Source organism: Heptranchias perlo, chromosome 7 (genome assembly GCF_035084215.1).
Source record: "Heptranchias perlo isolate sHepPer1 chromosome 7, sHepPer1.hap1, whole genome shotgun sequence".
NCBI classification, from domain to species: Eukaryota; Metazoa; Chordata; class Chondrichthyes; order Hexanchiformes; family Hexanchidae; genus Heptranchias; species Heptranchias perlo.
In genome coordinates this window covers 25,205,213-25,227,487 of record NC_090331.1, presented here as the reverse complement: position 1 = coordinate 25,227,487, position 22,275 = coordinate 25,205,213, and the positions used below count along the sequence as shown (strand labels likewise).

Genomic DNA, 22,275 nt, shown 5'->3' with positions numbered 1-22,275 from the left:
GGACAATTAAACAACTAATGGGAGGAGGAGGCTCTGCAAACATCCCCATCCTCAATGATGGTGGAGTACAGCACGTGAGTGCAAAAGACAAGGCTGAAGCATTTGCAACCATCTTCAGCCAGAAGTGTCGAGTGGATGATCCATCTCGGCCTCCTCCCGATATCCTCACCATCACAGAAGCCAGTCTTCAGCCAATTCGATTCACTCCACGTGATATCAAGAAACGGCTGAGTTCACTGGATACAGCAAATGCTATGGGCCCCGACAACATCCCAGCTGTAGTGCTGAAGTCTTGTGCTCCAGAACTAGCTATGCCTCTAGCCAAGCTGTTCCAGTACAGGTACAACACTGGCATCTACCCGACAATGTGGAAAATTGCCCAGGTATGTCCTGTCCACAAAAAGCAGGACAAATCCAATCCGGCCAATTACCGCCCCATCAGTCTACTCTCAATCATCAGCAAAGTGATGGAAGGTGTCGTCGACAGTGCTATCAAGCGGCACTTACTCACCAATAACCTGCTCACCGATGCTCAGTTTGGGTTCCGCCAGGACCATTCGGCTCCAGACCTCATTACAGCCTTGGTCCAAACGTGGACAAAAGAGCTGAATTCCAGAGGTGAGGTGAGAGTGACTGCCCAAGGAGCCCTAGTAAAATTGAAGTCAATGGGAATCAGGGGGAAAACTCTCCAGTGGCTGGAGTCATACCTAGCACAAAGGAAGATGGTAGTGGTTGTTGGAGGCCAATCATCTCAGCCCCAGGACATTGCTGCAGGAGTTCCTCAGGGCAGTGTCCTCGGCCCAACCATCTTCAGCTGCTTCATCAATGACCTTCCCTCCATCATAAGGTCAGAAATGGGGATGTTCGCTGATGACTGCACAGTGTTCAGTTCCATTCGCAACGCCTCAAATAATGAAGCAGTCCGAGCCCGCATGCAGCAATACCTGGACAACATCCAGGCTTGGGCTCATAAGTGGCAAGTAACATTCGCGCCAGATAAGTGCCAGGCAATGACCATCTCCAACAAGAGAGAGTCTAACCACCTCCCCTTGACATTCAACAGCATTACCATCGCCGAATCCCCCACCATCAACATCCTGGGGGTCACCATTGACCAGAAACTTAACTGGACCAGCCATATAAATACCGTGGCTATGAGAGCAGGTCAGAGGCTGGGTATTCTGCGGCGAGTGACTCACCTCCTGACTCCCCAAAGCCTTTCCACCATCTACAAGGCACAAGTCAGGAGTGTGACGGAATACTCTCCACTTGCTTGGATGAGTGCAGCTCCAACAACACTCAAGAAGCTCGACACCATCCAAGATAAAGCAGCCCGCTTGATTGGCACCCCATCCACCACCCTAAACATTCACTCCCTTCACCACCGGCGCACTGTGGCTGCAGTGTGTACCATCCACAGGATGCACTGCAGCAACTCGCCAAGGCTTCTTCGACAGCACCTCCCAAACCCGCGACCTCTACCACCTAGAAGGACAAGAGCAGCAGGTACATGGGAACAACACCACCTGCACGTTCCCCTCCAAGTCACACACCATCCCGACTTGGAATTATATCGCCGTTCCTTCATCGTCGCTGGGTCAAAATCCTGGAACTCCCTTCCTAACAGCACTGTGGGAGAACCTCCATCACACGGACTGCAGCGGTTCAAGAAGGCAGCTCACCACCACCTTCTCAAGGGCAATTAGGGATGGGCAATAAATGCTGGCCTCGCCAGCGACGCCCACATCCCGTGAACGAAAAGAAAAGAAAAAAAATATTGTATGAGGATTGGGTTGCGTGGTGGTGTTCGAATGGGGACAGGGGCGGTGAGTAAGTGCAGGCAAGGTGAGGATGATAGTTGAGTGGATGTGAGGAGTGATGTGAGAGCGTTGTGGTGGCAGTGCAGAAGGGGTTGTGTGGTGGTGGAGGTCATGTGGAAGGTGGAATGTGGGAGAATGTGTAAGTATACTCACTTTGCCTGTCCTGGTTAGGTCATTAAATCTCTTCCTGCACTGGACCCAGGTTCATGGCACATTGCCGCAACTGGTGACCTCCTCGGCCACCTCCAGCCAGGCCTTCTTCGTGGTGGAGGGAGGGCACTTCCTCCCATCAGACGGGAAAAATATTTCCCTCCTCCTCCTCACCCCATCCAGCAGCAGCTGGAGTGAGGAGTCTGAAAATCTTGGGGCAGCCTTCCCTCTGGCCTGCTCCATGGTTTAGCATTGGTTGTTTGCTGCAGCAGCATTGGTGGACTGCCCCTTTAAATAGGGCTCCTCCAGCTGACAGACCTTGCTGCGCATGCGCAGTACGCCCGCCGCGCAGCTTACCAGCAGGAAACCCGGAAGCAAAGGTTAGTGGCTCCAATCAGCCTGTAATTGCGAGCGGAGCACACTGATTTCACCGGGCGCGTTACCCACGCGCCCAGTCGACCCTCCACTGAGAACCCACCGCCCTGCTAATATCGAGCCCATTGTGTCCAATTCTGGGCACCACACTTTAGGAAGGATGTCACGGCCTTACAGAGGGTGCAGAGGAGATTTACTAGAATGGTACCAGGGATGTGGGACAGTTACGTGGAGAGGCTAGAGAAGCTGGGGTTGTTATCCTTCGAGCAGAGAAGGTTAATGGGAGATTTAATAGAAGTGCTCAAAATCATGAAGGCTTTTGATAGAGTAAATAAGGAGAAACTGTTTCTAGTGGCAGAAGGGTCGGTAACCAGAGGACACAGATTTATGGTAATTAGCAAAAGAACCAGAGAGAAGATGAGGATAATTGTTTTTTATGCAGTGAGTTGTGGAACGCACTGCCTGAAAGGGTGATGGAAGCAGATTCGATAATAACTTTCAAAAGGGAATCGGATAAATACGTGAAGGGGAAAATTTTGCAGGGCTATGAGGAAAGTGCAGGTATGGGACTAATTGAATTGCTCTTTCAAAGAGCCGGCACAGGCATGGTGGGCCAAATGGCCTCTTTCTGTGCTCTATCATTCTATGATTCGATGAATCCCATCCTATCTAGGCGCTCACACTCAAGCTTCTTCCAGATGGCAGATTGCCATTCTGGGTTGAGTTGTCAGGTAGCAGCACCAAGCAGAGGTAAGAGGACAAGAAAGGAAAATCAGGAAGGATTATATGCTTGGTTGCATTTCATACCACTCCCCCACCAGCTGATTTCAGAATGTCACTGGCAGAGGCCTTGAACATGTCTGTGGTTGCTGACCTCAAACAGCATGAATATATGGAATAACTGGAAACATTATATAGTGCTGAGCGAAGTTGATTCTGAACAATTTCCAAATCTTGCTTACTAAGTAAGAAAATGGAAGCTAATGTTTTCCAAGTCTCAAAATGCAATGGTTACATTAAAAAATATATCGTTACTAGCCAAACATAAAATAAAATTAACAAAATCTCTGAACGGTACATATGAAATCTCAGGTTTGGCTAACACCACAGTAAAAATCTGTTGTTAATTTACAGTTGAGCGCTGTGCAACTCTCAATCTAAATGGCACCGACTAATCTACTTCCATTGAATGCTGGGATTACAAACTTCCAGTGCCTGTTGCCAGTCTAAAGCCATCTGTGCATCAATCTGATTCAGATCAGATTAGACAGGTGTAAGCACTGACAAGGTCAAATCCTCATTCAATTTTTATCTCAAGAAAATTGACAATACCTTTCCTGGTCTGAGAGTTTAATGGGTTTCACATATGGAAGATGATGGGTAGAAATACTAAGATTGTGCTTTGGCCTGACACTGTTGGGAACCAGCACATGAATGGAAATAAGGTAATGATGTGTCTAAATACTGAGCGCACACATTTGGTTGGTGACGTCTAGTAAATGGGACATAGGGTTGCCAACCCTCCTGGATTGTCCAGGAGTCTCCCGGAATGGAAGATGAATCACTCGGGCACTCCTGCCAGCAACCCAGGAGAAAAATAGAGCTTCTTTGTGCCTCTGCACTTTCTTCACCTGCTCGCCAGCGGCCTTGTGGTTCTCTGAACTTCTCGCCCAACAGCTGCTGGCATAAAACCACAGGCAAAGCCACTCGACTACAGTGGACCCAACCTTTATAAGGTAAATGCGGTGACATTTTCAAACTGCGGGAATGTGCCGCGTGATCAGACATCACATGATGAAATCTCATTCAATCCAAAGTCACATGGTCACGGCCCATGATCAAACCTCCAGGAATACATTCAACGAGGGTTGACAACTCTATTGGGAATCACTGGATCTAAACACTGAGGGGACCCATTGGGCTGTGAATTTGATGGGGTCCACTGCCTAAATGTGAATGGAACATTGATGGATCTAAACAATGAATGCACACACTAGGATAACAATTTGATAGGGCTCACCTTATAAATGTAAACTGGCAATTGATGAATCTAAACAGAGATAGCAAATAATGTTCAGATTAACTTAATGTGAACTGAATGTGTAAATGGAGAATCTGCAAAAAGGGGCTAGTATATTTACTGCACATCTTCCTTTGAATCTTTGCATTCACACTTTACTGAGTATATGACATGTAAAAGGGAATTGCTTGTTCCTATAATGTCCAACAGTATTACGAGATATGTATAGACCAATAAAAGTAACAAAACATCCAGAATTAATTTAGTTTTAATGCCATTGTTACCATTTTTCTAACTGCAGTTCCTGGGAAGATGGGATGTGCTTCCTTTACTAGTTGTGGAGAGTGAATGTAGAATGTTCCAATACATCAATGACTTTGTGAAATGAATGAATTGAGGATGATTCCCTGGGAATGAGGCTAGAGCACTGCATACGTGTACGATTTATTAGCTCTTTGTGGTGAAGCATAAAGTACACATGGAGAGTAACAAAGAGCAGCTAAAACAGGAAGGCAAGTGTTACAAGTGATAAAGTTTAGCAAATTAAGTCAGTGACTTGAAGTTTTAGATTAATACCTAACAAGATGCTCCTGTTTCATAAGTAATGAATATTCCATGAACAGCAAGGGAGTGCTGTCTGCTGTTTGATGTCACTGACATTGAAAATTTAGGAGAACAGAAATTTCATCATTTTTCATTTGTATGCAAATTTGCCTGTTACACAAATTAACCCTTGAACCCCATGTCACTTCTCATCTGGAGGAATTTACTTGCAAGCATCACACAGTGAAGTCTTGTTACGATCGCAGGGTCATCAGGGCTTCCCTGTGCAAAAGAGGGCCAAAGTCACAAAGCCAGGCTTTGTTTACCCTCATTATTTGTGGATAAAAGAGTAATTGCAACAGTGGCACGTTGTAAAATGCACATCTGCAATGCTGACTCCTGTGTACCAGTATAATTGGAATGCAAAATGCAACTGTACCTCTTTCAATGGTATGTTTAGTGCTAATCACTTCACTAGCTTTAAGGTGAAACATCAGGACAATATACAAATCCTATTACTCTTCCTTTCAGCTATGAAGTCTTCAACTCTGAAAGTCTTTGTTATTTATCACCTTAGACAAATGCCACTATCTGCATGAGAAGGCCGGAATAGGCTGATTGAGCTTTTCTAATTGATGTGGATTTAATTATGCTAATTTGGCCAGCTGTAAAGCATTTTCAGTTTGTGCATAATGTGACCAGCAAATACAGGTGTCCTTTCACTAGAGGAGCTTAATGTTTAACCTCATCATTTTTACTGGCGAGAGGGATTCAATACAGGGGTTAAAAAACACAAAGTTTGGTGCATGTGTGTGCCTTTATAGTGTGTGTGACCAATAGCAATGAAATTGTAGTCAACTACTTTGTATAATCCACATAATACTTTTTTAAAAAAAACATTTATTTTTTTCAACTATTTGCTCAAAGTGGAAAATACAACAGTAACCCTGAGGCCTACAGTGAGTCAATTCAGATACGAGCAGTAAATAGGACAAGAATAACACTATCAATATATGTAGGCTTGACAGTAGAGGGCATTCTGTTGGTTCCATTTAACCCATTTTAGAACTTGAGAGCTATTTAACTATCAACATTGAAAGTATAGCCTAATTACAAAAAAAGCTTTGTAACCTTAATAATTGAGGCAGGTTCTATACTTATTTAAATTGTACTTTATAACAATCAAAGGTCAAAAGACATACATATTTTGAAAGTATAAAGTCCTGCAATACTGTAGGGTTAACCACAAGATTATGATGTTTACTGAGAAGCCATTAGGACATGAGCTTCAGAAACATGGACTTAAAGTTCATTTTAATGTGCTAGTTAAGCAAGTTTAAAAGAAAAAAAAATGAAATGCAGGTTTCATCTGCGCTTCATTTACAGAATGTGACACATGTGCCAAATTTTATTGCTTGCACATTACAGCACTGAAAGCCATGGCTATTTTCTTGCTCACAAACCTGGGTGTACACTCCTGTGCCTTAAGGTCTCCTCTGTTGATGCAGGACAATGCTTAGCATCAGGAAAGTGGAGGGAGGTAGATTCAAGTGCACCATCATTTTATATTCGATTGTGCTATCTTGTCAGATGTGTTGCTATGAAAGCACTGAGTACCTTACATACAGCAGTGTTCGTCAGCAGGAAATTCTTGCTTCACATGCCTGAGGGAGGGGCTCTTAAGGCAGTTGTGATCCAAATAGTTTCTATCCTAATAGGTTTTCAATATTTCATACATTAAAGAGGATAAGAATTTTGTATAAAAGAAGAAACAAGATTCTAGGTTGCCATCTAATTTCATAAGCAGCATTTGATTAATTTCACAGTGGAAAAAGATACAAATTTAGATTGAATTATGAAACATAATCTTGCACTGACTCAAACATGATGCTGTAAAGCCATCTTATGATGTCAATACTTCATGTTGTCAAATGTTTTGTAGAAACATTCAAGGAGAAATCACCAGAGTCTCAACATCTGACATCATATTATGAATTCAAACTGTTAAAGGCATACTCCTTATCCTCAATCATTTTGGGGGAAATCCCCTGTACTTAATTACATTTATTTCTAAATAAAAGCTAACCATTAAGTGGCTGACCACTTGATTGGGACAACTGTTTTATAGACTAGGTGTGGAAATGATTTGGCACTCAGCATAGCTCCCAGACCTCCAAGCAATGAGCAGTAGGGTGATGGAAGCTACAGGACAGTGACTTCCCCTGTTGTAGAGCTTTGGGCTCACATATTCTTTTAAAGATGGAGTGTCTTATCACGCTACCCTTTTAAAAGCTAGTTACAAAGAGTTACGGGATGGGGGGTTAATTTTCACTTTGGGCGCAGGCGGAAAACTGGCAATTGTAAATCAGCCACCCATTGTGCATCTTGTCCTATTTTCTGTTCCATTAACTTGAATGGAAAGGAAAATGGTTTGTTCGGTTTGTTTCGCGGGCAACCAATCCGCAACCACCAGTTTTCCCACAATTTACTTTTCTTTCCTGTGAGGATATGATTTCTTTTTTTCAATTTGTTTTCTCTGCACTTTCCCTGGTTTTCAACTGTGGCTGGGAGGGATGAAGAGAACAGGAATGGGTGAACCTGTTTCCAGCTCGCATTGCTGTGTTCTGTGTGGAAACGCTGGACTTCCACTCAGTGCTTTACTGATAATGCTGAAATCAGGAATTCAGTGGCATTATATATCTAGTCCCTTTAGAATCCTTACAAACAGCAATCATATCACCACTCAACCTTTATAAAATTATTTTTCAATATTTTTACTGCTAGAATGTTCTGATAACATTAAAAATGATTTTGCTACGGAACAGTATAACTCAGGCCTACCAGCTATAAATCATGCTGTACAGGTACCTGTAAAGAATCTTACAACACCAGGTTATAGTCCAACAAATTTATTTGAAAATCACAAGCTTTCGGAGGCTTTCTCCTTCGTCAGGTGAATATGGAAAAAAAATAGATAAAAGTAGACCAGTCCATCACCGGCATCTCCACATCACGTACAGATAACCTGTTTGATATTGGTAGCTGTAGTTTAACTGCACCAATGTCAGTCCCATGATGATGTCACCAGCATTCTTTATCAAAAATATCAAGAAAAGTTGTAGTTTCATTTTCAGGGATAACTGTCCATGGCAATCCTCAGTCCTCCAAGGCTGTTTCTATCAATAGTGTCATCGGCCCTCATCATTTAGGCACAAATATTCAGAAAAAGAAAAAAAGCATAGTAACAATCAAATTGATGTCAGGGCTAACCAGAATTCCTTTCACTGATTTTAGAAAGGTTGTGAATATTGGACTCCCACTTTCAGATAATAGTGAAAGTTTAAATCTTGCTTAATTTATGCACTTTTTTGTGGGTTTATACAAGTAAAAAGACAGTTTTAATATTTGTCTCCTTCTAACCCTTAAGCAGCCAATTGAGATCACACTGGAAATAGAAATTCATGATGTTTGAGGGCAGGAAAGGGAATAGGATCACTTTTTTAAAAAATCTATTATTTCTAATCCCTGGATTGTTCCCCATTATCTACTTTTCCCCCCTACATCATCTATGTGCCTTCATCAGTAATGAGAATAGAATGATCTTCAGCACACTTTTTGCAAACTGGCTACCCCTATTGCACTGTTACTAGCTGACAGGAGCAATGCTTGTTGTAGAGTGATTGAGCTATATCAGCTTTTCCAGCTTATTAGATGGAATTCTCTACTATCCAAGAACCTTTAGCACCATAGTCGATACCGAGAAAACTCACTCCATCAACAAGCCTGTCACTTGCCTCTTCAAGTAGTGGGAGCCAAACCAAGAACCCTAAAGCTCAGAAACAAGTGCCCCAATTATTCTTATGCTGTAGAATTGCGTAGAGCAACCTTAAAATAACATTACATGGAATAGTGGATTTGAATGTTGAATGATATAAAACAATCCACTATAGCTAATCTTAAAGAACTTCCAATGTTTTCTTAATTTATCTGCTTTATTTCAACATTACCAATGTGTCGATTTTCTTCCTTATTTTTCTCATTTCATTTACTGATTCTAAAACTTTCAGTTTGATTTTTACCAAACCCCTGAATGCTGCTAAACTTTTTTTATTGGTTGGTTATGTATAAGACCCCAACAGAATGTACTGACATTGAAATAAACAAATACACAAAAGATCCGTATGTACATTTAAACAAATCTAAAAATTCAGTAAAGATAGAGGAGGGAAGGAAGCTCCTTGTCAGTGTGATTTGTAACACAGCACAGCAGGGGATGATGCATGCAATGAAAGTTTAGGAGTCATTCAGTGAGTTTCTATGCATCCAATGTCTAAAGGTATTAAGGTGGACTGGTGTGTTAAGATGACCCCCTGCTCCTCAGCTCTAAATACAGATAGCAGGAAATGAGGTATATGGATTTCTTTCTTCCTGGTTATTTATTTCCAGGGGAATATAACTCACATAGAAAGCACCTTTGGCCACTCAAGAGATGCACAAAAGGTGCCCTGAGACCCCCTTCTGTCCATAGGAACAATAGACCAAGCTGGAGGACAACTAATGCTGTACAGAGAGTTAAGACCTTCAGGTGGGTCTATTCAAATTCCAATGATGTGGGGGTGCTCAAGAATGGGTGAGGATTTCACTGGCCACAGCAGGTTTAGGATCAAAAGGTCTAGTTAAAGAAAAGACGGCAGGGAAATCTTAAAACCCTTTTGTAATGTAACTTTATAAACCGAACACAAAGGATCCTTAGATTGAGGCCTGTTACACAGAGAACAAAGGGTGCACCAAAACTGATTTGATTGATGGAAGTGGTGTGTTGGCTCAATCATTTGATCTGATTAATACTTTTTAATCACAGAATTCAAGTTGAGGAATTACTGGTGCTATAGATATCCTAGTATATCTTTCTGATCAACTTTATTACTCAGAAGCACAATCATCCTGTAAACGGGTTCAAAAAACGTAGGTATGTTGTGATTCATTGTAAACAGTGTTAAATAAAAATGCAACATACATCCGGGATGTTTCGACTTTTTTTTATTTCAAAAAATGAATCTTGCAGGCAACTCAATAGGGATTTAAAAATAGAAACAATCTCACTGGTTGCGTTGACAGTACAATAACCATGTCAATGGACAAGATGTAAATATTTGCAGTACGCCTTAAACTTCAGGCCAGCGTGTGACATTTTTGTGCCAGTGAACAAATCCTATTAATGAGTGTCTATTTAACATTTACTGCATTCACTCCACAATTATTTGATGGACCATCAAGGGTTAATTATACCAAACCCACCTATTGAATTAGAAGGAGTCACTACCATTGCTTTTTTTTATATAACCCTCGCCACAGTGATTTGTGGGTGTGCAGTCTTAGCACTGCAAATGTGCACATCTGAATCAATCTGACGCTTTCAGTCATGATGAAAAAATTGCATTAATGTCTTGTTGTTTTGACGTCGTAACCAGGTGAAAGAATTTATTCCTGAGCAGTATTTCTTTCCCCCTTTTTCTCTTTTACGGTTTTGAATGCGAGAGGTGTTTATATCTTACAGCACAGTGTGATTCATTTAAGTGGGAATTACATTTGGGAACGGCAAATGCTCCTCCCAAAACTTCCCAGGACTGGTATAATGTATTATTCTATTCCTTACACTTGACTACCATGATCCCTTAGTAATATTTGTCAACTTCAACGGCAGCCACAATGAAGAGACTATACACAGAATTCCTAATTACAGATTAAAGACAAAGAAAAACCTACACTACAGTTTCCATGTGGCAGCTGATGTGAGGTACAAAGGAACAAAGAGTGCAAAGTCCTCCTCTTTTTCATCTGCACAAATGTAAAATGCATTAGATAGTGACTGTGGGTAGGTGTGCCTGGGGCTAAATTGCAGCTGCACGCTCTATCGTGTAGGAGGACAGTTTTGTGATGTACCCAGGGGCCTGAGTAACCTCTGCGAAGTCTATTAATGCCACAGTTAAGCACATTCTGCTCCTAACAAACAACATTACTCATAAAACATTTTTCTTAAAATTAAGTACATAAACTAGAGATTCATTGTGTCCTATCTAGCCAAGTTTTTTTTACTGCTGCTTATATTTTCCTGGCCTGGTGTCATACCATCAGCGTTCCAGAGTAAAAAGCCAAGTCTATCTAAAAGCCAAAAAAACATTGCTGTAAGCGACAGAGACACACTATCACTGAAGAGATGCTGAGAAGAAAGCTATGACCCCAAACAGCACTACTGCATGATTTTTTTTTATTAAAAAACCTTTGCATCGTGACACAGCTGTGAGGTATCTGAATAGTAAAAGGACTCAATTTGCCTATTTTTTGGGCAAGTGTTAATTAATATTGCAATGTTGATGCTGAAAATATCTGGGCATTTATTTAATATTTACTCCAACAAACCTTTGTTCTTTAATTGTGTTTTTCATTCAAGTATTTGAAGCCACATCTGCTTGCAGCTATAATCAGATATGAATCAGTTCATTGGAGGTAGATTTTGATAGTGCCTACTTGCTTACTGTCTGCAAAGGGAGGGGGCGAAGAAAACATCCCTGCTTTCATCACATCAAATAGATGGCACCACACAGCATACTCTCAACACTAGTTTGAATTACAGCTGTTTATCTTTTAGCTTTCCTTAAGATTAATTAATTGCAAATGCAACACTGTGAATCAAGGGAATACCTGCCAGACTTCTTATTAATACCTTTGCTAAAGAATCCCTGCACCACACTGATTAATTTGCCATAAAAAAAAAGGGGAGACACTAAAGCAATCTTTGCCTGAAAACAATTCTCATGGATGGCTGCCCAATTAGTCCACTAGCACTCTGATCCTCCTTTCAGACCCTGTGGCCCTGTGAGGACATGACAGGACTCGAGCGATAACCTGGCAACCTAGGTATAAACACAGCCAAGTGCAAGCTTTTGAAGCTGCAGCTTGGCTGCCATCAAGTCCGCAAGAAAAAAGTATTTAGGCACCATGTCATACAGTACAAAGGATAAAAACAGATTCAACCGGAAATTCAATGTGGCACCACATATGGGATACATGAATGTGGTTACACAACAGGCCACATATTTTTGAGCAGATAGTCTCCTGCATGTGAAACAGGGACATGTGTAATCATCGTAACTTCACTATGAATCTGTATTTAATTTGGGTTGGGGTGGTGGCAGGGATCGGAGATCTAAAGCCGCCACAGGTTTGTGGCAGATGGCTCTGTGTCAGCTATGACAAGCAGCCAGGCTCAGCTTCCTCTGCAGATTTTCTTTCTCTCTGATCAGGTAAATATGGGCACACTCTGGAAACTTCCACAGATTCTGCCTTAGGCTGCAAGTTTGTGACTTAAACCCATCTGTCACAAATCTTCTCTAGCTTCTGCTGCGAGCAGAGACCTGAATTTGCCACGAAGAACAACCCAGGAAAAGCGGGCCAAGTCAACCTATACAAAAGAAAAGAAACTTTTTAAGAACAAAGGAATTTCCTTTTAAGAGTCTACATCTTTGAAGTACCAAAAAAAAAGTATGCAGAAAAATACATGTAATACATGTATTACACTTATTCATCTCTGCTGGTCTTTTACAAATAACACAGCTTAATGACAATGGAAAATCTGAAACTTAAATGCACACGAATGTTAGGAAGCCAGTGGTGCTGTTGCAAAATGCTCACCTCAAACCACCATGGCCACAGGTTCACCTACCAACTCAATTATGTGAGTTTAGCTGGTCTGGCTCTGTAGCTCGGACAGTAAAGCAGCGAGACTCCCACATTTTATACAATGATTCAGAGGATATAACCACTCTTTTGATTGGGATTGCCTAGGCTGTTGGATGCGACAGCCTCATGGTAATGCCGTGCTTCAACTCAGGAAAGATGAAAATGAAAATCAACATTGGGTCTTACTTTGCACTGCAGAATGAATTCCTGTCAGTTGATGGAAAGTGGTACTGATGGCAGCCGTATAAAACCCTTCGGCCAAAACCAGTGCATTTTCCAAGTTGGAGCAGCAGGACAAGAAGACTGATGTTGTAGGAATAAAATGATACAAAGATAATGTAAATAGTTGCATGGATATGCAAAACATTGCTGCATTGCCCTTGCTGGGGTAAGAGCTCAGTTTACAGACTTTGCTGATATCCATCCCCAGGTCCCTCAAGAAGACAAGTTGCTCATCATACCCATGTCTTGCACAACACCTGGTCCTGGCTTAATGTCTTGCTGTTGGTAATAGAAGTTAATGAGGTTATACCACAGGTTTCTTTTCAACGGCAAGTTTGTAAAAGAGTGGCACAGGCAGTGGCAATAGAGATACCCCTGGACATTCCCACCTGGAATCAAGAGTGCACAGACTGGGAAGGCTGCAAGGAAAAGATTTTTTTATTGGCCATCTCCTTTGGTACTAGGTCAGATAACCTGGCAAACCTCCTTTTACTCATGCCAACATTGTGCCAAACATTAGAGGAGAGAGAAAAATGTAGCCCCATGTTTCCAGAAGTAAAAATGCTCAGTGAATGTGATCTTGTGACACTTCACTTGCAGCAGGGCATCTGCCATTAGTTAGACTTGCCCTTGCACATTTAGGTTTTTAAATTTTGTGTGTGGCAAGTTACTAAAAGAACGAGAAAAACAGGGCATCTGGGACCTGACTAAACAAGGCAAGCAAATGTGTATCTCCTTAACTAATTAGATTGAAGAATTGTGAAATAAACAGAGCAAGGACTGAGAAGGAAGTGTAAGTTAGTGGGTGAATTCAATGTCAAATCAGTTACAGAAAGAGAAATAAAGAGAGGGAAAGAAAGATTGGATTAAGAGAGAGAGAAAAAAAGACAAAGTTAAAAAAAAAATTGTAAAATTAAAATGTTTAAGATCTCCAACAATTAAAACCTGAAGAAATGAGACTCCACACTTGTAATAGTTAATTTTCAGTGCTCGGGAGAGGTTAACTGGCAATAATTAACACGTCACTTTGTTAAAAGGGTACTTAGATTGAAATAAACAAGACTTCCTGTGGCTAATTTAGTTTGTATCTACCACGCAAATACAGTAACTTCGCGCCGTCCGATGCATTTCAATGGTGAGGCAGACAGTGAGATGCCTTTTTCGCGAAGCTAACAGAGGAGTGGCACATCTTGGTCAGCAACTTTTGGATTTCCGTGTTTAACCGTGTGTCTGCCCCTCGCCTGAAGTTGCTGTAGCATTTGTGCATAAATAACAGCGAGCGCCATTAGCCTCACCATTATTTTGACAGCAAATTCTGGTCCATTATTTTAACAATGATGGCAGCATATTACCCAGAACTGTCCCCCTCCTCATTCTCTCTGTTACCTTGAACATCATTGATCACTCCTACAATGTTTTTCTTCTAAACTCGACCTCTGTAGTGCTGCTGTCTTTTGCTTTTGCTCACACAATGCAGGCGCTCCCATTATCGCTGTCCTCTCCAAGTTCCATGAGTTCTCCACTGCCCAGTGAATTGACTGTAAAATTCTTGTCTTTGTTTTCAAATCCCGCCATGGCGTCACCCACCCTACCTTGACGATCTTCTCCTGCCTTATAGGTTTACGTGTACCCCCTGCATCTCCACCACTGAACTTCTCCTGTTCCTTGCACAACACCACCAGCAACAACAACTTGCATTTATATAGTGCCTTTAATGTAGTAAAATGTCCCAAAACACTTTACAGAGGCATAATTAAAAATGGACACTGAGCCAAAGGAGATATTAAAAGGGGTGACCAAAAGCTTAGTCAAAGAAGTGGGCTTTAAGGAGGGTCTTAAAGGAGGAGGAGGTGAAAATATGGAGGGGTTTAGGGAGGGAATACCAGAGCGTGGAGCATAGGTGGCTGAAGGCATGGCCACCAATGATAGGGTGAAGAGAGTGGAGGTGCACAAGGCCAAAATCATGGTGAACAGAGATTTCTTTTGGCGGGGGGAGCGGTTGTAGGGCTGGAGAGGTTAGCTAGGGGCAAGGCCACGAAAGGACTGAAACATAAGGATGTGACCAACTCATTTAGCCACTCCACTCCACTTCCCCACCTCCCTTCCCTGCTTTCACAAATCTCGTCAAAATCTTTCTCTGCGACTGTGCCTTTGGTCCCCCACCTGAACATCCTCCATTTTTCCATTTTCCTCTTGAAGGATGCCATGTCTGTGTCAGCACTACCTCTTCAACTAGATCTATCATCTCTAATTCTATTTCCCTGCCTTTTGCCTGTGTCTTTTATACTGTTAATTTTCAAATACTTATTCCATTTCCTTTTAAATTATGTTATAATCTTTGGCTCAACAGCCACATGTGGTAAAGCATTCCATGTTGTAATACGCCTCTAATTTCCTGCTTTGTTAATTAATAATAATCCTCAATCTATTATCTCTTGCCACCAATTTGCCAACTGGCGGAAACATTCTTACATTTCCATCAAAACTTTTCATATCCTTGAAAATCTACTTTGGGTCCTCCATTTTCTCTGTTCCAATGAAAAAAAGCCCCAATTTTTCAAAACTTTCTTCATATCTATAATCTCACATTCCTGTTATCATTTGAGTTAACCTTATTTGTGCCTTTTCCTTGGTTCTAAAAGCCATCCCGTAATTGGGTGCCCAGAACTGTGTGCAATAGTCCAATCATGGTCTAAAGTGTCAGCCTTGGCTCAGTGTTAACTCTCACCTCTAAATCAGAAGTGTGTAGGTTTCGGTCTTGAGACTTGAGCACATAATCTATGCTGACACTTCAGTGTAGTACTGAGGGAGCAATCATAGAATCATAGAAAGGTTACAACACGGAAGGAGGCCATTCAGCCCATCGAGTCCGGGCCGGCTCTATGCAAGAGCAATCCAGCTAGTCCCACTCCCCCTGCCCTATCCCCGTAGCCCTGCAATTTTTTTCCTTTCAAGTACTTATCCAATTCCCTTTTGAAGGCCATGATTGAATCTGCCTCCACCACCCCCTCGGGCAGTGCATTCCAGATCCTAACCACTCGCTGTGTAAAGAAGTTTTTCCTCATGTCACCTTTGGCTCTTTTGCCAATCACCTTAAATCTATGCCCTCTGGTTCTTGACCCTTCCGCCAATGGGAACAGTTTCTCTCTATCTACTCTGTCTAGACCCTTCATGATTTTGAACAACTCTATCAACCTCGCAACTGTCTCTGTTCCAAGGAGAACAACCCCAGCTTCTCCAGTCTATCCACAGAACTGAAGTCCCTGGAATCATTCTAGTAAATTCTTCTGCACCCTCCCCAAGGCCTTCACATCTTTCCTAAAGTGCGGTGCCCAGAACTGGACACAATACTCCAGTTGTGGCCGAACTAGTGCATTATAAAGGTTCATCATGACTTCCATACTTTTGTACTCTATGCCTTTATTTAGAAAGGCACCACTTTCTTCACCTGCCCTGCCACCTTCAACGATTTGTGCACATATACCCCCAGATCTCTCTGTTCCTGTACCCCTTTTAGAATTGTGCCCTCTAGTTATATTGCCTCTTCTCGTTCTTCCCACCAAATGCATTGTCAAACGTGTTGTCTTTCAGATGAGGCCCCATCTGCCTTCTTGGGTAGACGTAAAAGATCCTATGACACTATTCAAAGAAGAGCAGGGGAGTTCTTCTGATGTCCTGGCATGAGGGATGTTCATCCCTTAACCATCATCACTAAAACAGATTAACTGGTCATTTATCTCATTGCCATTTATGGGCCCTTGCTGTGTCCAAACTGGCTGCAGTGTTTCCCTACATCACGACAATGTCTACACTCCAAAAGTACTTTTTAGCTGTGAAGTGCTTTTGGAAGTCTGGGATCGTGAAAGGCGCTATGCAAATACAAGTTATTTTATCATAACCAATAACTTGTACTGATTTAACATCACTTGCTTTTATATTTAATGGCTCTATGTATAGCAACAAATTGCCTTTCTATAGCACTCTTCAAGTACAGGAAGACATCTAAAAGCACTTAACATTTGGAAGACACAACAAGGAATGCTGAGGAGGAGGAGGAGAAAGGGGGAAAACAGAGATGGTTAATTGGATAGGAGCAAAGGCACAGAAGAGGAGAATGGTTTTGAGGCATTTTTAAATGTGGGAAGGCAGGTGGTAAAGTGAAGGGATCTGAGCAGGGAGTTCCAGAGGTGGAGTAGTTCAAACCAAGAATCAAATTTGCTTTTTTTGAAATACATTTCTTTAAAGGCCTTTATCAGGTGTTAAAATTTTCATTATGACAATAGATCCAGGGCATCAACATTCTAAAAATTAGAAGCCAATTTGGCTACCTGTTATCCCATACGGAAGATTTGAGGTTCAGAGTAAAAGTTGAAGCAAAATGTCACTGAGCAGCTGCACAACATTCTGAAGGAGTGAACAGCCAGAGGTCGTAGTCTATATCGATACCAACGATATAAGTAGAAAGAGGGATGAGGTTCTGTAGGCAGATTTTAAGGAGTTAGGAAAGAGATTAACAAGTAGGACCTCAAAGGTAGTAATCTCTGGATTACTCCCAGTGCCACGCACTAGCGAGTATAGAAATAGAAGGATAGAGCAGATGACTGCGTGGCTGGCGAGATTGTGCAGGAGGAAGGGCTTTAGATTCCTGGGGCATTGGGACCAGTTCTGGGGGAGGTGGGACCTGTACAGGACGGACGGTTACACCTTAACAGAACTGGGACCAAGGTCCTCGCGGGGAGGTTCGCTAGTGCTGTGGGGGGGGGTTAAACTAATTTGACAGGGGGATGGGAACCAGGATGTAACATTGGAAGGGAGAAATAAGGGACACAAAGGATCGGAGAGACAGATAGCACTAGAGCGAGAAATAGTACAGTATTAGAGCAGACTAAGAGAGAGTACAAGAAAGTCTAAGACTGGTTTGCAGTGCATGTGTGTAAATGCACGAAGAGTGGTAAACAAGGTTGGTGAGCTGCAGGCACAAATAGCCACATGGGAATACGATGTTGTGGCGATAACGGAGACCTGACTCCGAAAAGGGCAGGATTGGGTACTAAATATTCCTGGGTACAAGGTGTTCAGGAAAGATAGGGAAGGAAAGAAAGGAGGGGCGGTACTGATTAAGGAGAATATTGCAGTGCTGGAGAGAGAGGATGTCCTGGAGGGATCAAGGACAGAATCTATTTGGTTAGAGTTAAGAAACAAGAGGTGCCATTACACTACTGGGTGTATTCTATAGGCCACCAACTAGTGGGGAGGATATAGAGGAGCAAATTTGCAGGGAAATTACAGAGAGGTGCAAAGGCTATGGACTAGTGCTAACGGGGGATTTCAACTATCCCAATATAGACTGGGATAATAATATAAGGGTCAAAGAGGGGGAGGAATTTTTGAAGTGCACTGCCCGAGGGGGTGGTGGAGGCAGATTCAATCATGGCCTTCAAAATGAAACTGGATAAGTACTTGAAAGGAAAAAATTTGCAGGGCTACAGAGATAGGATGGGGGAGTGGGACTAGTTGGATTGCTCCTGCATTGAGCCGACGCGGACTCAATGGGCCGAATGGCCTCCTTCCGTGCTGTAGCCTTTCTATGATTCTATGAAAATTCTACTATCGCAGTAATTAAACTTAAGCTGAACTAGTTCATGTGTTTACCATGTGGAGTGCATTACTGTGCTCAGAAGTATTGCCAAGGAGAGCAGGATGACTGAATAGGCTCTGGATATAAAAAGGTTACATGACCTACCAAATTTGATAAGTAGGTAGTGCAAATAGCTACCAGTGGAGAATTTGTTTTGATTTATTTTGTTACATTTCACATACTGTTTACCTTGCAAGTGCAGATGGATAAAATGTATCTTAAATCAATATCGCAAGAGATCAGAAAAATCAATAGCACAATGCTGTCAAATTCAGAAATCTTTTCAGGAGACTGAATTGTGCAGAAGTTTAGCACACTGCTATTTTCAAATGTGCCCACTCGCAGCCTCCGCTGCTGACCCCACTGATGTTTGTGGGGTCAGAGGAAGGAGTCATGAGAAGCAGGCCTCTGGATCTGAATCCAGCTGAAACGATAGGATGAAAAGTTTGCTTTTTCCTGGCAGTAAAACAGTTATGCTCAACCGAGTTCCTAGTTGATTGACTAGAATACAAAATCTGCCACAACTTGGCTGTAATTGGCACCAAGTTGGTTCTGAGACTGGGTGACAAAAAATAGAATGAGTTTCGTGCCTAACATTTACATTTCTCACCTGGACTATCACCCAAATCTGCTCTCTCAAAAAAACAAATGACTGAAATGTAAATTCAAAAACCGTACATTGGGTTTGAAAATGTAAAAGAGCCACACGCCCCATTGGGTGAAGTTTCCAGAAGGACTTTGTGGGGATGGAGCCTCCACCTGCCCCTACAAAGCCATCAACATATTGGGTGGGTGGCAGGACCAGGGATGCCCCACGTTGGGAGTTGTGATGCCTGGCCCTAAGTGGGGGCATGGCATTGGGTCGGCACAGGCGTGCCTTGCTGTCAGCGCGTACCACCTGGGGGTGAACGAGGCCTGGAACTCGGATGATGAAGGATGCAATTCTTAATTTTTTTTTAAACTACACATAGGACTACTGACAGCAGCCTTTTTCCATTTACGGGGGTGGACCCAACAGCCTCCTGGCCCAGCAAGCTTCAGACTGTGTTTCTGGTCTCTTCGGTTGCGGGGGGTGGGGGGTGGGGGTGGGGGTGGGGAGGGTGCCACAGATGCACCTCCAAACTGTCAAAGGAACGCTACTCGTGGCTCCTCTCTCTGACGCTGGAAACATCTGTCAGTGGAGTCAGTGGTGAAGGCTACGAGTGGGCACATCCCAGCACTTACACCAGGATGTGTCCCCTGACATGGATTTCATAGGCCATCGTATTTAATATTAAAACAATTAAGTCCATGACTAAATAACGATATAAAAATAAACCATTTAGGGTACTATCTCCTCTGATTTCCATCACCAGCCAAAGGGCCCCAATCCTGGATTCCCAATATGCAGCGCTTAGATTTGCAACCATTTGAGGCAAAAGGTCCTGTCAGAGGCAGGCCAATATCTGGAGTTTCCCCAGGCCATGCTCAGGCCTGGGAGAGGGTTGAGGGGGTGGGGCAATGAAAACACCCCATCCGTTTCAGGCACTGCACCCCTTACTTCCTGTCATGTTCACTTCACCTCATCACACTGGGCACTCAGAGCAAAATCTAACTTGTATTATCCAATAGCTGCACAAATGCAAAAACAATGTCTTTTATTTGCTGTGAAATTAACCAGCTAACTCTTTGCAATTCTGTACAACTATGAACCCATTACAAGTCAGGCAATTCGGGGGTGAATACTTTGCTTCAATTAATAGACTATAAATTAAAAAATGGCTATGCAGGACAGCATATATAGAACATTTGTTAGATTACAGTACACTTTATAGATAAGTTGCTACATATATTTAATCAGGATTTATTACTAAGATGCATCTCAGCATGTGGGTTTGCAGGGAATGTGAAATATACAAAATAAACTGAAGGAACATCAGATGACTGGGAATGAACACTGGTCTATTATTTCTTACATAGGTGAAGTTTTGGAATTTGTTTGGTGGAACACTCCATTTTCCTTTTCTTGGAGTGGTCCATTGGAGGAGGCCATACCAAAATAAATTTGCTATGTTTTAGGACGGTACAGATATCATCTATTTTTGTCTGTGCAGTTTTCACTAAATATTGAATCCAGGTATCTAATATGTGGAATGAGATACACTCTGCCCCACAGTTCCTCTAACAATCTGAATGACAACCGTGGAGGCAGATTGGAGCTTAGTACGAACGAAAAAGGATTCTCACCTACCTATGATTGAGTTGGCAAAATGTTCATGTTTAAATCACCGGTTTACTGTCCCGTCCTCCCCTAGGATACTAAGTTCCACACTATTCTCTCATTCCTTCTAGATTAGTTCAATAATTTCAGGGTACATTAATATGAACAAAAATGAAAATAGACACCCCTCGGGACTGACATTCCAGAGTTTACATTTTTTAAACAAAGGATTAGACTTTGGCCCAGATGTCTGATTAAGTCAGAATGTGACTCATTTGAAGATATCATTAGAAGTTCCTACTCCTCCCCTCCCATCAGAACCACGTCTGTAAACATTTGTACGCCTGATGCGCTCCATTTTCACTAATTGTTCAAGGTTAATTAGGCCTGATCAAATCTAGATGGGAAGATTAGTCAAACCTCAGCTGGTGGTTATTGGGATGGCCCCTATGGGTCAGAATGAGAAACTCACACCAGGAATATAACAATATGAAGAATTTAAATATCTACTTTCAGATATGTATGGATCACAGTACATCTGACTGCAAAACAAAATGAAAATGCAAAATCAAGAATCTGAAACAATACTTGTTTGCTTGGATGACGTATATGCTGTACATCAGCTGACAGCCACGATTGAATGTTGTAATGGGCAACGGTAACATAGGCAGTTCAGAATAGTCACCCATCCAATCCAAACCTGAAAATCTTTGGTAGATTTGTGGTTTCTCACCAGATCACAGGAACATTTCAATATTAGTCTAAGATATGGAAGTTGCAACCTGGAACAATGAGGAGGAGCAACTAGTAGAGAGATATACTAAGTGTGAAATAACGTGTGTATAAATCCTGCATCCTGGAATATCCTAGATGAAGGTGTTGAGGAAACGATCCATGGGCTCCAAGGCCGTGCTGTACCTCTGCTCAGTAAGAGCTGATTCTTCTTTTCCCACTATGTATGCCCCTTCCTCAGTTGTGATCAAAGACTCACCTGTCCTGCCTCACCAAACTCACTAATATTCCCCAAAGTGTTTGTGATTGGGCTGGCGCCTGCTTTAAGTGATTTGGGTGACACACAGTAATAAGTTGTGTAGGATGGTCGCACAGTATGGATTCAATGTCCTGGGCTTTGGGGCTTTACTGTGAAAAGAAAAGAAACAGCACAAGGTAAGCACATGGACAGTGTTGTGCATTTTGTTGTAAATAGTGTAGAAAACTGTTTTAAATCTTATGAAAGTGAAAGTCATTGCTACAGTGAATGTATGCAATTCTTGTTATACAAACCACTGCCATCTCCACAAATCTCATCATCCCCCAGGCCCTTTAAGATGTCCTAGACTATGACACCCATAATGGTCTGCTTGTAATAAGTAATGGATTTTATCTATTGTGTGCCATCTCATTCCTGGCACAGTACCATCTGTTCAAGGTTGTCTTCTTCTGTATTGCTTGAGATTTAATATAAGACTGCCATTCAATGTATATACTGCTACCTCTAGTCACACGAAACATAAACCACCTTGCTGGCTGATGATGGAAAAGCAGAGTGAGTGGTTTTGTATATACA

At 42.2% G+C, this 22,275-nt stretch overlaps 1 protein-coding gene across 4 annotated transcripts in view; it reads right to left on the bottom strand.

Annotated features, from left to right (window-relative positions):
* Positions 1 to 9,939: 9,939 nt before the first annotated feature.
* Positions 9,940 to 22,275, bottom strand: part of gtdc1 (glycosyltransferase-like domain containing 1) — a 253,451-nt gene continuing 241,115 nt past the window's right edge. For all 4 annotated transcript variants that reach the window (XM_067987190.1, XM_067987191.1, XM_067987189.1 and 1 more), the window contains exon 10: positions 9,940 to 12,370. In XM_067987190.1, coding sequence (XP_067843291.1) covers positions 12,287 to 12,370 — 84 coding nt within the window. In that variant the 3' untranslated portion in view covers positions 9,940 to 12,286. The remainder of the gene's footprint in view (positions 12,371 to 22,275) is intronic.